The sequence below is a fragment of the Ranitomeya variabilis genome, chromosome 2, assembly GCF_051348905.1.
Source record: "Ranitomeya variabilis isolate aRanVar5 chromosome 2, aRanVar5.hap1, whole genome shotgun sequence".
Lineage (NCBI taxonomy): Eukaryota > Metazoa > Chordata > Amphibia > Anura > Dendrobatidae > Ranitomeya > Ranitomeya variabilis.
Window position 1 is genome coordinate 910,888,066 of NC_135233.1, and position 17,597 is coordinate 910,905,662.

General features: G+C 45.4%; 1 protein-coding gene across 4 annotated transcripts in view; it reads right to left on the reverse strand.

The window, feature by feature from the left end:
* MYNN (myoneurin) overlaps positions 1-17,597 on the reverse strand; it is a 36,775-nt gene that overhangs the window by 5,524 nt on the left and 13,654 nt on the right. For all 4 annotated transcript variants that reach the window (XM_077290578.1, XM_077290576.1, XM_077290579.1 and 1 more), the window contains 2 exons: positions 7,611-8,368; positions 1,526-1,685 (listed from right to left, as the gene is read on the reverse strand). In XM_077290578.1, coding sequence (XP_077146693.1) covers positions 1,526-1,685; positions 7,611-8,368 — 918 coding nt within the window. The remainder of the gene's footprint in view (positions 1-1,525; positions 1,686-7,610; positions 8,369-17,597) is intronic.

The window sequence follows — 17,597 nt, forward strand, 5'->3', positions numbered from 1 at the left end:
CTAGATCTTGGAATAAAAATAAGATCCACAAATGAATGTGATTAAAAAAATGTCCCTGTGCTGAGATAATCTTATAAATGTGCCCCTGCTGTGTACTGTGTAATGGCTGTGTCTGACCGTACAGGAACATGGTCTGATCATACCACAGCTCCTGGGCAGGGAGGGAGCAAAAGAATATACAGACATTACAGCTGGGGATCACAGCTGAATCTTTCTTTGACAAAAACATTGCTTAAAAACAGGGAAATGTTTTACCTCACAAAAGCAATCAGCTGTGATCCCGTGCTGTAATGTCTGTATACTCTCTCTTGCTTCCTCCCTGCCTAGGAGCTGTGGTATGATCAGACCATGTTCCTGTACGGTCAGACACAGCCATTACACAGTACACAGCAGGGCCACATATATAAGATTATCTCAGCACAGGAACATTTTATTTAATCACTTCATATTGTGGATCTTATTTTCATCCCAAGATCTAGTGAATAAAATGAACTTTTGTTTGTGGGAAAACCCCTTTAAAGGATTATTCCCAACATTAAAAAGTATCCCCAACCACAGCTGGGACTCCAGCCAATTCCAAAAACTCAGAATGGCAAGGTTCATGTTGTGTTCAGACATTACATTTGTCTTTTCTGTTTTTAGGAATGGACAAACGTAATTCATGTAAAAAATAGATCAGTGTATAACTGGTGGACAGTGATTATTATGGGGTCCTTCTGGGTTCCCTTATGTGTCTGTTTGTGGAACTCAAGAAAAGGTGCAGCATAAAGAACTTTTTCTGTTTTAAAAAGAGACGGAGTGGAACCCAATCGGACCCCGTAATAATCAGTGGGGCCCTTCTGCTTTTGTTTGCACCAGTCATGAACGGATCCATTTTAGAGATTAAATTCCATTTGCCTGTTCCTAATGAAGGAACATGCAAGCAAAGTCTGAATGGAAGTGAAAATAAACCTAATAAAAAAACAGAACAACTAAAAACACAGAAAGTAAACGTAAAGAAAGCCACAAGGAATACAAAAAATAGAGAAGCTTCTGTTGTCCAGTCTTAGCAGAAAGGTCTATAGCCACTCTGACACTCATGACAGTACACTGTGTGCACGCCATCACGATTCCTCTGTATTGGTCATGCAGGTGACCACATTTATGTAAATTTACAGACTTGAGGTCACTTGCCGACTAGACTCCTCCTACTTCTCCCAATTCTCTTGTTTTGAGAAAAGCTTGGCAAGTCTAGTTGGCACATGACCATGAGTATTCAAATCACATGCATGTCTTCACGTGACTGCCCACCTACACGAGGAATCGTCACAGTGTGTACACAGCATACTGTCATGAATCGGCAGTCTGAGGTCACATTGAGTGACTGCAGACTATTCCTTTCTGTCCAGACAATCCCTTTAAATATTTTTGAGAATGCAGAATCCTGCAAAAGTGGGAAAAATCCTAAAATTGTGTGGATAGATGGACGGATATATCATGTGTATATTTCAGGAGCGCCTCTTAGAACGTTACTTTTGTTACTGACCTGACATGAATCTTTAAATTGCTAGAAGTGGCAAATTGTAGATTGCACATGTCACATTTATAGGGTTTCTCTTCTCCATGATGCATTCGGCTATGAAAGACCAACTGGCATTTCTGAGCAAAACCTTTATCACAAAGCTTGCACTGATATGGCTTTTCTCCTGAAACCAGAGCACAATTGGAAGCGACTGAAATCTGGAGAGTACTAACAATATGAATGGATCAGATTTTCCGCAGGTTGTTGGTTTTGATTATGGTGTACTTGTCTTATTGTTTGCATTTCTCTGGCTTCCTAACAATAAAAATGTGCATATACAATGCAATTGCAGGACCACAAAGCAATTTACTAAAGGGAAATGTCCAGGAATACCTTCTACACTTTTTTTTTTTAAAGCAATTTGGGGAGACGACTATTTTTACCATAAGCATGAAAAGCGGATGGGTACCACATGTCAATCGTTATTAACAGAGCCTCATAAATTGCATGATCAGGTCTGATCCACAAAAAATGCATCAGAACATTACATGCACTGAACTTAGTGAAACGGGCAAAAGGATCCGTAAAGAAAAAGTAAAAAACGATGAATGAAATGTTCCAATCATATGTCTCCATGTGTTGTCCCATTTTTTTGTTAATGGACAGCATGTGGATGAGAAATACTGTCATTTGAATAGGCCTTAAAGGGCCACTGTCACCCCCCTCCAGCCGTTATAAACTAAAAGAGCCACCTTGTGCAGCAGTAATGCTGCATTCTAACAAGGTGGCTCTTTTAGTTTTAGGTTCAAGTATACCCCAAAAAACGCGATTTGATACTTAGCCATAATTGGTGTCTCTAGCCACGTAGGCTGGTCCTCCCTCCCCAGCTCGAAACGCTCCTCTGCCGTCACTCACATCTTCTTGGTCTTTCTGCGCCGCCCCCTCAGCGCTGTTTACGTTTTCAAACCGGCGCCTGCGCTGTGTAGTACTGTTCTGCGCAGACGCAGTAAGCTCTGGCCGTCTGCCGTCCAAGCCAAGGCTCTCACACTGCGCCTGCGTGGGCAGTGCGGCCCCCACCTTTGGAATCCCCGCCCCGCACTGTGTTATGCATTATGCACAGTGCAGGGCTGGTATTCCTGGGCATGCGCACAGCGTGTTGCATCCTGTCAGCCCGGTCCCCCGCCTTACTGCTTCTGGATACAATATACAGATCGTGCCTCCTCCTCCTCTAGCAATCGCCGGGCAAGAAGCAACTTTGGAAACTTGCCTGCTAGGTGGGTAAAGATCACCCCCAATTTATTATCAGATCAAGACCCATAAATAACACCTAGACACAACACACACCACCTAGCAGGCAAGTTTCCAAAGTTGCTTCTTGCCCGGCGATTGCTAGAGGAGGAGGAGGCACGATCTGTATATTGTATCCAGAAGCAGTAAGGCGGGGGACCGGGCTGACAGGATGCAACACGCTGTGCGCATGCCCAGGAATACCAGCCCTGCACTGTGCATAATGCATAACACAGTGCGGGGCGGGGATTCCAAAGGTGGGGGCCGCACTGCCCACGCAGGCGCAGTGTGAGAGCCTTGGCTTGGACGGCAGACGGCCAGAGCTTACTGCGTCTGCGCAGAACAGTACTACACAGCGCAGGCGCCGGTTTGAAAACGTAAACAGCGCTGAGGGGGCGGCGCAGAAAGACCAAGAAGATGTGAGTGACGACAGAGGAGCGTTTCGAGCTGGGGAGGGAGGACCAGCCTACGTGGCTAGAGACACCAATTATGGCTAAGTATCAATTCGCGTTTTTTGGGGTATACTTGAACCTAAAACTAAAAGAGCCACCTTGTTAGAATGCAGCATTACTGCTGCACAAGGTGGCTCTTTTAGTTTATAACTCCTGGAGGGGGGTGACAGTGGCCCTTTAAGGATATGAAACTCAGCATGTAGATGTGTATTTCTAACCTGACTCACCAGTGCTGTACGCCATGTACTGGCATCGTTCTCTTGGAGATTGCACACTTCGCTATGGAGCAGAGTAGGAAGAGACTTGATTCACTGCAAACCTTTAACTACTCTTTACAGGCATGTAGCTTAGTAAATGAGGAATTAACAGCTGTGTAAGGAAATGTGCTGGCTTCACCCGCCTCTGCTCCCTATCTAACCTCTCTAACTCACCTCTTCCTCTCTCTGACCACAACCTTCTCACATTCTCTTCCCTCTCCACTCCATGTCTACAATCCCCACCCCACAAACTTTCACACCCTCGCAGAAATCTTAAACATCTTGACCAACATTCATTCTCTGAAACCCTCCTCCCTCTCACAGATATAAGTTCCTTACACAATGCGGATGACGCTGCCGCTCTATATAACACCACAATAGCTGTAGCTTTGGAATCTGCTGCCCCACTTACACATACCAAAGCTCGTAAAATCAACAGACAGCCCTGGCACACCAGCGTGACCAAAGAACTGAGGCGAGCTTCCAGGGCTGCTGAGCGCAGATGGAAAAGATCCCACTCCAACGAGCACTAGATCGCATTCAAACAGTCCCTCACTACTTTCAAGACCACTCGCCACAGCTAAACAAACCTACTTCTCATCTCTCATATCCTCCCTGTCTCACAACCCTAAACAGTTATTCAACACCTTCAATTCTCTCCTCCGTCCCCCAGCACCTCCTCCCTCCCCACTTATCTCAGCTGAAGACTTTGCCTCATTTTTCAAGCAGAAGATTGATAACATCAGAGACAGTTTTGGTCAACAACCCCCAGAGCCCTTCCTCCCGACTTCCCAGCCCCTCCACCTCCAAAACCAACTTATCCACCATTTCAGAAGATCAACTCTCCACTCTACTCTCAAGATCGCATCTCACCACCTGTGCACTTGACCCGATCCCTTCCCACTTCATCCCAAACCTCACCCATCTCTTCAACCTATCACTAACAACTGGTGTTTTCCCCTCAAGCTTTAAGCATGCCTCAGTCACACCTATCCTCAAAAAGCCTTCTCTTGACCCATCCTCTGTATCTAGCTATCGCCCTATATCACTTCTCCCCATGCCTCCAAACTACTGGAACAACACGTCTACCTTGAACTGTCCTCCCATCTCTCTTCTTGCTCCCTCTTTGACCGCTTACAATCTGGCTTCCGGTCACACCATTCAACTGAAACTGCCCTAACTAAGGTCACCAATGACCTCTTAACCGCCAAGAGCAAGCGACACTACTCTGTCCTCCTCCTCGACCTGTCGGCTGCCTTTGACACAGTGGACCATTCCCTATTATTACAGACCCTCTCATCCCTTGGCATCACAGACTTGGCCCTATCCTGGATCTCATCATACCTAACAGACCGGACATTCAGCGTCTCCCACTCACACACCACCTCCTCACCTCGCCCCCTATCTGTTGGAGTCCCACAAGGTTCAGTCCTAGGGCTGCTGCTCTTCTCCATTTACACCTTTGGCCTGGGACAGCTCATAGAATCTCATGGCTTTCAGTATCACCTCTATGCTGATGACACACAGATCTACATCTCTGGACCAGATATCACCTCCCTACTAACCAGAATCCCTCAATGTCTGTCCACTATTTCATCCTTCTTCTCCGCTAGATTTCTGAAACTTAACATGGACAAAACAGAATTTATCATCTTTCCCCCATCTCACGCGACCCCCCCAGCGAACCTATTCATTACAGTAAATGGCTGCCCACTCTCCCCAGTCCCACAAGCTCGCTGCCTCGGGGTAATCCTTGACGCTGATCTCTCCTTCAAACCACATATCCAAGCCCTTTCCACTTCCTGCCGACTTCAACTCAAAAATATTTCACAAATCAGTACATTCCTCAACCAAGAATCTGCAAAAACCCTAGCCTATGCCCTCATCATCTCTCGCCTTGACTACTGCAACCTCCTGCTCTGTGGCCTCCCCTCTAACACTCTCGCACCCCTCCAATCTATTCTAAACTCTGCTGCCCGACTAATCCACCTGTCCCGCCGCTATTCCCCGGCCTTTCCCCTCTGTCAATCCCTTCACTGGCTCCCCATAGCCCAGAGACTCCAGTACAAAACCCTAACCATGACGTACAAAGCCATCCACAACCTGTCTCCTCCATACATCTGTGACCTCGTCTCCTGGTACTTACCTACACGCAACCTACGATCCTCACAAGATCTCCTTCTCTACTCCCCTCTTATCTCCTCTTCCCACAATCTTATACAAGATTTCTCTTGCGTATCACCCCTACTCTGGAACCCTCTACCGCAACATATCAGACTCTCGCCTACCATCGAAACCTTCAAAAAGAGCCTGAAGACCCACCTCTTCCGACAAGCCTACAACCTGCAGTAACCACCGATCGACCAAACCGCTGCATGACCAGCTCTATCCTCGCCTACTGTATTCTCACCCATCCCTTGTAGATTGCGAGCCTTCACAGGCAGGGTCCTCTCTCCTCCTGTACCAGTTATGACTTGTATTGTTTAAGATTATTGTACTTGTTTTTATTATGTATACCCTCCTCACATGTAAAGCGCCATGGAATAAATGGCGCTATAACAATAAATAATAATAATAATAATAATGGCCCGAGATCACAGCAGCATTGGCATTCAGACATGCAGTCTCTCTGCAGTGTAATGGGGTGAGAGGACAGGCAGCGCGTGTAATGAGAGCAAGCAGGCTTGTACAGACAGTGACTGATCTGCAGCTTCAATGTATCTGTAAAATGGCAGATAATGCTACCAAGTTCACACCAGTGAATAAGTAGGAGCACAAAAACAATCTGTACTAATATTTACAAACGCATCGCTGCTCCCATATTCAGACAGGGAAGTTTTTGTAAATGGTGTTTATGAGTTTTAATTTCCAAGCTATGTTCAGTGGTTACATTATAACTGAGCCCCCGCAAAACAGAATTTGCGTGTCCGCGCTGATAAGGCCATTAGATATAGTGATGCAGACAGAGTCACATTGTTATGGTAAATATTTATACTTTGCTTATTATTTAGACAATTTATCTTTGATAATTTAGTATTTTTAAATTAGCTTTATAAGAATTATTCATAAAAGCAATAACACAGGGCGTTGTATCTGATATGAAGGTGTCTTTGTGATAAGCTTTCTTTTGTACAGAAGGTATAGGATACTGAGTAAAACCAGTTTTCAAGGAATTCAACAGTTTCCATGATTTATGACCTTGTTATTCCCAACTAAAACACTCTTTCCCCAATTAAAATATCTTCTCCCTTAGGTAATGTAAAGCCATTCCTCTTTTCATATCTCTTTGGTTGTAAGAAAAACTTATGACTGGGCATCTGAGAGCAGACAAGCTGGTACACTAACAGACACTGGTTGTGTGCCCTTTCCCTCTGATCGATCGACTCTCTGATTTGATCAAAACTGGCAAATGTGTGAAACCTTTTGAGTTTCTCCTAATGCTTTCCACATCATCAGTGTTCTCTGTCATGCCTTATTGTTTGGCCGTACACTCCTAGTTGAGGTGGGCAGGAAGAAGCAGTCGACTAGACAATGGCTCCATCAACGCATATGCGCAAATACCATTTTTGCAGGGGTTATGAGCTCCAAAGAAGCCAGTGAATGGGAGTAAATGTGATGTGAACATAGCTTTACTAGAGCAGCAGCTCAAAGCAGCTTTGAAAGAGTATGAACTAGGCAGTTAAAAAAGCAGGTTTAGCTACACTCGGCATCCTTACCAATCAGTACTGTTGCACTGCTTGTGCTGTAAACTCTTCTGCTCTGTTTACATGCAAGCTGTCTATGTAGCAGCAGCTATGCTATTATTTTTAATAAATTGATGCCTAAAAATATATATTTTACTGTTGAAAAACCCCTTTAAGTGAATAGGACAATGTTCAGTGAACAAGACAAACATTTAAAAGGTGTACATGGTAAAAAGTGCAGAAGAGGCTGCAGCGGACACCGTGTGTTGTGGCTCCTTCAAACAGCCAACTGGTGCAGTTGCAAGGAGTTGAACACTTACCCATCGGATATTGATGGCCTATGGTAAAGATGTTCTGAACTTGGAAAACCAGTAAAATAATTGTTGATAATGGCCCAAAAATAACATTAGTGCAAGTCTAATTGTCTTACCTGTATGGGTCCTTACGTGAGTTTTTAGTTGGTTACACTGAGTGAAGGCTTTTCCACAGAGATGACACACATAAGGTTTCACACCTTTGTGGATCCGCATGTGTCGCCGAAGACTGCTGGCTTCTGAGAAAACCTTCCCACAAATATTGCACGTTGGTTTATTCTTAAAGTATTTCTCATCCACTTCTTTCACTATACCTTCCAACCTGCACATGTTAGATGCACTTGTAATATCCGCCATACAGTGTTCCTTCAGTGCGCCGTGCTGTGGCGGCCTGACTTGCCTGTGGTTGAGTGATGTGGCCGCTGCAGCATTCGCTTCTGGTGGAAGGCTTTCACAGTCCAGGGCAGTAGTGATTGGCAGTAAACAGTTATCCTTTTCCTGAGAGGGATGATGATCTGCTAGAGATTCTCCCAGATTATACACAGCCAGGCAAGAGTCCGACATAGATTTCTGCTGTTCAGCCATGTTTTTTGGAGTTTTTTGGTTTTGGGTACAGGATATTTTCCTTTTCCACTTTTTGCTCCTTGCAGTTTTTCTGTTTGTCATCTTCTTAGATCGACACATATCTTTTCTCTTCTCCACTGTTGCAGTATGTACTGGATATGTACTGGTGTCAGGGCAGGCCTCAGCTGGAGACAGCTCTGTACTACAGCATTTCTTCACCATAGCAAAGTCCAGCTTAGTTCTGCACGTTAGAACGACCTCTTCTAACCTCAAGTATTCTGCGGCAGGAAGGATTTCTTCTAAATGACACCTGTAGGAAATTTAGTAACATTTTTATGTAAGTTATACTGACATGTCATATCAAAGTTGTATCATGGTATGAAATAACAGTCTTCCCAATGGTAGAAGCATTGCTTTCCAGGTTACAGCAAAAAAAAACCCAAACCTTGGATTTTAAAAAACTACAGCAAGAAGCCCTACAATTTACATATAGCTGGAATCAGGTTCTCTGCTCCTACATCATACAGTTCTCAGGTTGTGCAGCAAAAAACAGATTCCCTTTATTCGATAATAAATTTGTACCATCATCCATTATTAGGTGAGTGATATGAACGCGACCCTAAAGAAACTGCAGTATACAGTGAGTAATAACAACCCACCGGATTTTACCTAGTTAATGTAGACAATCATCAGAAAAGATAGCTTTCTAGTACAGCAGCCTGGGCGTCTCCTATGCAAAGTATGCAGCAGCCTGGGTGTCTCCTATGCAAAGTATGCAGCAGCCTCGGCGTCTCCTATGCAAAGTATGCAGCAGCCTCGGCGTCTCCTATGCAAAGTATGCAGCAGCCTGGGCGTCTCCTATGCAAAGTATGCAGCAGCCTGGGCGTCTCCTATGCAAAGTATGCAGCAGCCTGGGTGTCTCCTATGCAAAGTATGCAGCAGCCTGGGTGTCTCCTATGCAAAGTATGCAGCAGCCTCGGCGTCTCCTATGCAAAGTATGCAGCAGCCTGGGCGTCTCCTATGCAAAGTATGCAGCAGCCTGGGCGTCTCCTATGCTAAGTATGCAGCAGCCTGGGTGTCTCCTATGCAAAGTATGCAGCAGCCTGGGTGTCTCCTATGCAAAGTATGCAGCAGCCTCGGCGTCTCCTATGCAAAGTATGCAGCAGCCTCGGCGTCTCCTATGCAAAGTATGCAGCAGCCTCGGCGTCTCCTATGCAAAGTATGCAGCAGCCTTGAAGTTCCCTAGGTGGTGTATACAGCAGAACTCTCACCGCTTGTGTTCTATAAATGTTACTGGAGCAGTGATGAATTTCCCACTTTGTGGAGACCTGCAGTGTAATATACAACTGTGTTGAGAACAACTTAGAAAAGTTATCATTGCAAAGAGGCGACCAGGCTCCAGAATGCAAACCATGAAAAGCAGTTACAAGTGGCAACTAGTGATGGGCAAAACCGAGGATGTTCGAGCCCGGATGAACATCTAAGAAAAGTATTGTTTGGGTACTGAAATGGTACCCGAACCCCATTCAGGTGAATGGGGGCCGAACATCCGTTGTTTGCCATGCTGTCATCTACATGACAGTGCAGCAAACAAGCTCTGATCGGCAGTAAGATCATTAGTTCTCACACAGCGAGGGGTGCCGTAAGTGAGGTGACAAGAATTCATCAGGTTTGAACTCCGGTGAACTTTTTCACGACAGCTCATCGCTAGACACTGACGGGGATAGAAGTCACATCACTGATGTGACCGCTATCCAAATCATCCGGATCGTCGTGGGACAGAACGGGTTATCTTCACGTCAGACAGGTGAGCAATATGGTTGTTATTTTCTTTTTTACAGGGGACATGGGCATTGGTGTATTAGGTGTAAGGTGAGTATAACTGTGCTTTTTTATTTCAAATAAAGGTGTCTGTGTCTTTCTTTCAAATAACGTATTTTATTTTTGTTGTGTATTTTTTACTACTCTAACTTACAGACGCCTCTCCATTACTAACCCCTGGGCTTGATGTCAGCTGACAAAACAAGGCTGACATCAACCCCACAAATATTACCCCACTTGCCACCTCACCAGGCCAAGTGGGAAGGTTGAGGCTAAATGTCAGATTTGGTGCATCTTATTGGTGCACCATTTCTAGGGCAGCTGAGAGCTAATGATTTTAGTCTCGAAGGGGACCAATAACCATGGCCCTTCCTAGGCTATTGATATCAGCCCACAGCTGTCTGTTTAGCCTTTGCAGGTTATTGAATATAGTGGGGACCCCCCGTCATTTTTTAGGAGGAGGGTTTCTCCAATAATAACCAGTAATGGTTAAGTAAAAAGATGTGAGTTGATATTAAACCCTTAGTGACAGAGCCAATTTTGTACTGAATGACCAAGCCAATTTTTTACAAGTCTGACCATTGTCACTTTATGAGGTTATAGCTCTGGAACGCTTCAACGGATCCCACTGATTTTAAGAATGTTTTTTCGTGACATTGTACTTCATTTTAGTGGTATAATTTCTTTGATGTGACTTGCGTTTATGAAAAAAAAAAAAAACGGAAATTTTGCAAAAATGCAAATGCAATTTTCAAGCTTTTGGAGACATTTCACCCCATGCTTCAAGAAGCCTCTCCCACAAGTTGGTTTGGCTTGATGGGCACTTTTTGCGTACCATATGGTCAAGCTGCTTCCACAACAGCTCAATGGGGTTGAGATCTGGTGACTGCGCTGGCCACTCCATTATAGATAGGGAAGAAGCAGGCAGCTGGTATTCTAAGTAGTTCTTTCATAATTTGGAGGTGTGCTTTGGGTCATTGTCCTGTTGTAGGATGAAATTGGCTCCAATCAAGCTCTGTCCACAGGATATGGCATGGCGTTGCAAAAATGGAGTGATAGCCTTCCTTATTCAAAATCCCTTTTACCTTGTACAAATCTCCCACTTTACCAGCACCAAAGCAAGCAACCCCAGACCATCACATTACCTCCACCATGCTTGACAGATGGCGTCAGACACACTTCCAGCATCTTTTCAGTCGTTCTGCGTCTCACAAATGTTCTTCTGTGTGATCCAAACACCTCAAACTTGGATTCGTCTGTCCATAACACTTTTTTCCAATCTTCCTCTGTCCAATGTCTGTGTTCTTTCGCCCATATTAATCTTTTCCTTTAATTAGCCAGTCAGATATGGCTTTTTGTTTGCTACTCTGCCCTGAAGGCCAGCATTCGGGAGTCGCGACTTCACTGTAGACGTTGACACTGGCGTTTTGCGTGTACTATTTAATGAAGCTGCCAGTTGAGGACCTGTGAGGCGTCGATTTCTCAAACTACAGACTCTAATGTACTTGTCTTGTTGCTCAGTTGTGCAGCGGGGCCTTCCACTTCTCTTTCTACTCTGGTTAGAGTCTGTTTGTGCTCTCCTCTGAAGGGAGTAGTACACACCGTTGTAGCTCCAGATTCTCAACTAGCTCAAAAGAAGGTTTATAGGTTCTCTAATCAGCCAAACTGTTTTCAGCTGTGCCAACATACTTGCACAAGGGTTTTCAAGGGTATTCTAACCATCCATTAGCCTTCTTACACAGTTAGCAAACACAAAGTACCATAAGAACACTGGAGTGATGGTTGTTGGAAATGGGCCTCTATACACCTATGAAAATATTGTATTACAAACCAGACGTTTGCAGCTAGAATAGCCATTTACCACATTAACAATGTATAGAGTTTATTTCTGAATCACTCGTTAGCTTCATTGGAAACAACTGTGCTTTTCTTGAAAAAATAAGGAAATTTCTAAGTGACCCTAAACTTTTGAACAGTAGCGTATATACACACACACATATACCGTATTTTTCGGACTATAAGATGCACCGGATCATAAGACGCACCCCAAATTTTCAGAAGGAAAATAGGGGGGAAAAAAAAGAAAGCGTCAAATGGGGGTCCGTCTTACAGTCCGAATTCAGCTTACCAGGGAAGGGTTCGGCACAGGTGGAGGAGTGGTCACAAGGGTTGTTCGGTGATCCAGGCTGGTGCGGTGGCCTCCGGGCAACCCCATCCCAAGCTGGTGCGGTGGTGGCGGCTCTGTACTGAGGCAGGGGTGGCGGCTCTGTGCTGGGGCAGGGGGGCTGTGCTGGGGCAGGGGCTCTGTGCTGGGGCGGGGGCTCTGTGCTGGGGCGGGGGCTCTGTGCTGGGGCGGGGGGGCTGTGCTGGGGCAGTGGGGGCTGTGCTGGGGCAGGGGCTCTGTGCTGGGGCAGGGGCTCTGTGCTGGGGCAGGGGCTCTGTGCTGGGGCAGGGGCTCTGTGCTGGGGCAGGGGCTCTGTGCTGGGGCAGGGGCTCTGTGCTGGGGCAGGGGCTCTGTGCTGGGGCAGGGGCTCTGTGCTGGGGCAGGGGCTCTGTGCTGGGGCAGGGGCTCTGTGCTGGGGCAGGGGCTCTGTGCTGGGGCAGGGGCTCTGTGCTGGGGCAGGGGCTCTGTGCTGGGGCAGGGGCTCTGTGCTGGGGCAGGGGCTCTGTGCTGGGGCAGGGGCTCTGTGCTGGGGCAGGGGCTCTGTGCTGGGGCAGGGGCTCTGTGCTGGGGCAGGGGCTCTGTGCTGGGGCAGGGGCTCTGTGCTGGGGCAGGGGCTCTGTGCTGGGGCAGGGGCTCTGTGCTGGGGCGGGGGGGGGGCTGTGCTGGGGCAGTGGGGGCTGTGCTGTGCTGGGGCAGTGCTGTGCTGGGGCTCTGTGCTGGGCAGGGGATCTGTGCTGGGGCAGGGGCTCTGGGCTGGAGTAGGGGCTCTGGGCTGGAGTAGGGGCTCTGGGCTGGAGTAGGGGCTCTGGGCTGGAGTAGGGGCTCTGGGCTGGAGTAGGGGCTCTGGGCTGGAGTAGGGGCTCTGGGCTGGAGTAGGGGCTCTGGGCTGGAGTAGGGGTGCTGTGCTAGGGCAGGGGGGTCTGTGCTCCGGGGCAGGGGGTCTGTGCTCCGGGGCAGGGGGGGCTGTGCTCCGGGGCAGGGGGGGCTGTGCTCCGGGGCAGGGGGGGCTGTGCTCCGGGGCAGGGGGGGCTGTGCTCCGGGGCAGGGGGGGCTGTGCTCCAGGGCAGGAGGGCTGTGCTCCGCTGCAGTGACTCTCTGTGCTCTGTCAGCATTTTTTGAAACTAGTTTTTTGGACACTTTTTTGTTGAAAGTGAATCTGAACAGTGTAGGTGTATGTATTCCTGGTAGCAGCAACCACTAATAGGCCTAATTTCTCTCATAAAAAAAATAAACGTGCTATACCGGTTTTGTGGTATAATATCCTTAAATGACAATTTGAACAGATATTTATTAAAGGGGTTGTCCACTCATTTTTTTTTAGGGGACAGAATTCCTCTGTTAAAAAAAAATAAAATCAGTAGTAGGCTGTAGCAGTGTGATCCGATTCTCTCACACTGTAAGGGTAAGTTCACACTTGGCGTTTTCCTGAGTATTTCTTGTGTTTTTGCAGCGTTTTTTGCACGCAAGATTTGTTTCTTGTGCATGATGATAAAATTTGTGTGGAAAAAGCTATAGAATCGGGTTTTGGCACAAAAAACGCAGCAAAACCTAATACCTGCATTTTTGGTGTGTTTTTTCACCACCCATTCGTTTCAATGGTTGAAATATGCTGAAAAAAAACAAAAAACGATGAAAGAAGTGACATGCTCCATTGTGCAAAAAAACATGCAAATCACAAAATCCTGATGACAAAAAAACCAAGCTGTGTACATGAGATTTCTGAAATCTCATAGACTTTGCTGGTACTGTAAAAAGTAGCTGAAAATCAGCATAAAATGAAGATGGAGAACAAAATGTATCCTCCTTCTCCATTGTGTGAGTCTGCGGAAATCAGACTGCACTCTGATATCATCCAAGTACAGTCTCATGATATCCATGCACCCATAAGCTTGAACAGGCGAGTGACATCTGATTTCCGAGTGAAATTGCAGCATGTTGTGATTTTTCTTTTTCACTGGTAAACTGGGTTAGTAAATAAAATCGGGCATCAGCACTGCCCCATTGAATAACATTGGTTCCAGTGCAATTTGATTAAAAAATCAGAAAGCACTCGTCCGATGTACACGCTGGTGTGAGTGAACCCTTAAGCCTAATTCTTATGTCCGAGGAAAGACATGGTGCATGGACTGACCGTGCATCTCCTGACCCAAATTAAAGAGCCTCATAGACAGGTGCTTCTCACTAAATTAGAATTTCATCAAAAAGTTAATTTATTTCTGTTCTTCAATATAAAAAGTGAAACTCATATATTATATAGAGTCATTACAAACAGAGTGATCTATTTCAAGTATTTATTTCTGTTAACCCCTTTCTGACATATGAAGTGCTATCCCGTTGAGGTGGTATGGGCCCATATGACCACCGACGGGATAGTACGTCATCACCGATCAGCCCCCCTCCCTGCGCGATGCTTCCCTATGTCGCCGGAAAGCTGCGATCATGTTTGATCGCAGTGTTCCGGGGGTTAATGTGCCAGGGGCTGTCCGTGACCGCTCCTAGCACATAGTGCCGGATGTCAGCTGTGATAGTCAGCTGACACCAGGCCCCGATCGGCCGCGCTCCCCCCGAGCGCGGCCGATCGGGGCCTGGTGTCAGCTGACTATCACAGCTGACATCCGGCACTATGTGCTAGGAGCGGTCACGGACAGCCCCTGGCACATTAACCCCCGGAACACTGCGATCAAACATGATCGCAGCTTTCCGGCGACATAGGGAAGCATCGCGCAGGGAGGGGGGCTCCCTGCGTGCTTCTCTGAGACCCTCGGAGCAACACGATGTGATCACGTTGCTCCGAGGGTCTCCTCCGTCCTCCTCCCTGCAGGCCCCGGATCCAAAATGGCGGCGGGGCTCCTTCTGGGTCCTGCAGGAAGGTGGCTTGCAAGCACCTGCTCAGAACAGGCGCCGGGAAGCCTCCCTGCTGTGCTTGTCATATTGCTGATCTGCACTGCAAAGTGTCAGATCAGCGATCTGACACTATATAGTCATGTCCCCCCCTGGGACAAAGTAACCAAATAAAAAAAAATATTTACATGTGTAAAAAAAAAAAATATATATACATATGTTGTTCCAATAAACACATTTATTTATCTAAATAAAAAAAGAACGAAAGTACACATATTTAGTATTGCCACGTCCGTAACGACCCGACCTATAAAACTGTTCCACTAGTTAACAACTTCAGTAAACACGGTAAAAAAAACAAAAAAAAACAAACGCGGCAAAACACAACGCTTTATTATCCTACTGCCGAACAAAATGTGGAATAACACGCGATCAAAAAGAAGGATATAAAAAAAACATGGTACAGCTGAAAACGTCATCTTGTCCCGCAAAATACGAGCCGCCATACAGAGTCATCAGCGAAAAAATAAAAAAAGTTATAGTCCTCAGAATAAAGTGATGCAAAAGTAATTATTTTTTATATAAAATAGTTTTTATCGTATAAAAGAGCCAAAACATAAAAAATGATATAAATGAGGTATCGCTGTAATCGTACTGACCCGAAAAATAACACTACTTTATCAATTTTACCAAACGTGGAACGGTATAAACGCCCCCAAAAGAAATTCATGAATTGCTGGTTTTTGGTCATTCTGCCTCACAAAAATCGGAATAAAAAGCGATCAAAAAACGTCACGTGCCCGAAAATGGTACCAATAAAAACGTCAACTCGTCCCGCAAAAAACAAGACCTCACATGACTGTGGACCAAAATATGGAAAAAATTATAGCACTTAAAATGTGGTGATGCAAAAACAATTTTTTGCAATAAAAAGCGTCTTTTAGTGTGGGCCAGCTGCCAATCATATAAATCCGCTAAAAAAACCGCTACAAATAGTAAATCAAACCCCCCCCCCTTCATCACCCCCTTAGTTAGGGAAAAATAATAAAATAAAAAAAATGTATTTATTTCCATTTTCCCATTAGGGTTAGGGTTGGGGCTAATGTTAGGGTTGGGTTTAGGGGCTAAAGTTAGGGTTAGGGTTGGGGCTAAAGTTAGGGTTAGGGCTAAAGTTAGGGATGGGGCTAAAGTTAGGGATAGGGTTTGGATTACATTGGGATTAGGGTTAGGGGTGTGTCAGGGTTAGGGGTGTGGTTAAGAGTATGGTTGGGATTAGGGTTAGGGGCATATTCGGGTTAGGGATGTGTTTGGGTTTCAGTTAGAATTGGGGGGTTTCCACTGTTTAGGCACATCAGGGGCTCTTCAAACGCGACATGGCGTCCGATCTTAATTCCAGCCAATTTTGCATTGAAAAGTCAAACGGCGCTCCTTCCCTTCCGAGCTCTGCCAAACAGTGGTTTATCCCCACAAATAGGGTATCAGCGTACTCAGGAAAAATTGCACAACAACTTTTGGGGTTCAATTTCTTATGTTACCCTTGGGAAAATAAAAAATTGGTGGTCGAAAAGATCATTTTTGTGAAAAAATATGATTTTTTTATTTTTACGGTTCTACATTATAAACTTCTGTGAAGCACTTGGTGGGTCAAAGTGCTCACCACACATCTAGATAAGTTCCTTAGGGGGTCTACTTTCCAAAATGGTGTCACTTGTGGGGGGTTTCAATGTTTAGGCACCTCAGGGGCTCTCCAAACGCGACATGGCGTTCCATCTCAATTCCAGTCAATTTTGCATTGAAAAGTCAAATGGCGCTCCTTCCCTTCCGAGCTCTGCCATGCGCCCAAACAGTGGTTTACCCCCACATATGGGGTATCAGCATACTCAGGACAAATTGCACAACAACTTTTGGGGTCCAATTTCTCCTGTTACCCTTGGTAAAATAAAACAAATTGGAGCTGAAGTATTTTTTTTGTGAAGAAAAGTTACATGTTCATTTTTTTGTTAAACATTCCAAAAATTCCTGTTAAACACCTGAAGGGTTAATAAACTTCTTGAATGTGGTTTTAAGCACCTTGAGGGGTGCAGTTTTTAGAATGGTGTCACACTTGGGTATTTTCTATCATATAGACCCCTCAAATTGACTTCAAATGTGATGTGGTCCCTAAAAAAAAAAAAAATGGTGTTTTAAAAATGAGAAATTGCTGGTCAACTTTTAACCCTTATAACTCCCTAAGAAAAAAAAATTTTGGTTCCAAAATTGTGCTGATGTAAAGTAGACATGTGGGAAATGTTACTTATTAAGTATTTTGTGTGACATATCTCTGTGATTTAAGGGCATAAAAATTCAAAGTTGGAAAATTGTGAAATTATCGCCAAATTTTTGTTTTTTTCACAAAAGAACGCAAGTAATATCAAACAAATTTTACCACTATCATGAAGTACAATATGTCACGAGAAAACAATGTCAGAATCATCAGGATCCGTTGAAGCGTTCCAGAGTTATCACCTCATAAAGGGACAGTGGTCAGAATTGTAAAAATTGGCCCGGTCATTAACGTGCAAACCACCCTTGGGGTTAAAGGGGTTAATGTTGATGAAACCCAAAAGTCATTATTTCAGTAAATTAGAATAATTAAAAACAAAACAAAACACCTGCAAAGGCTTTCTAAGCACAAGGTCCCTTAGTCTGTCTCAGTAGGCTTCACAATCATGGG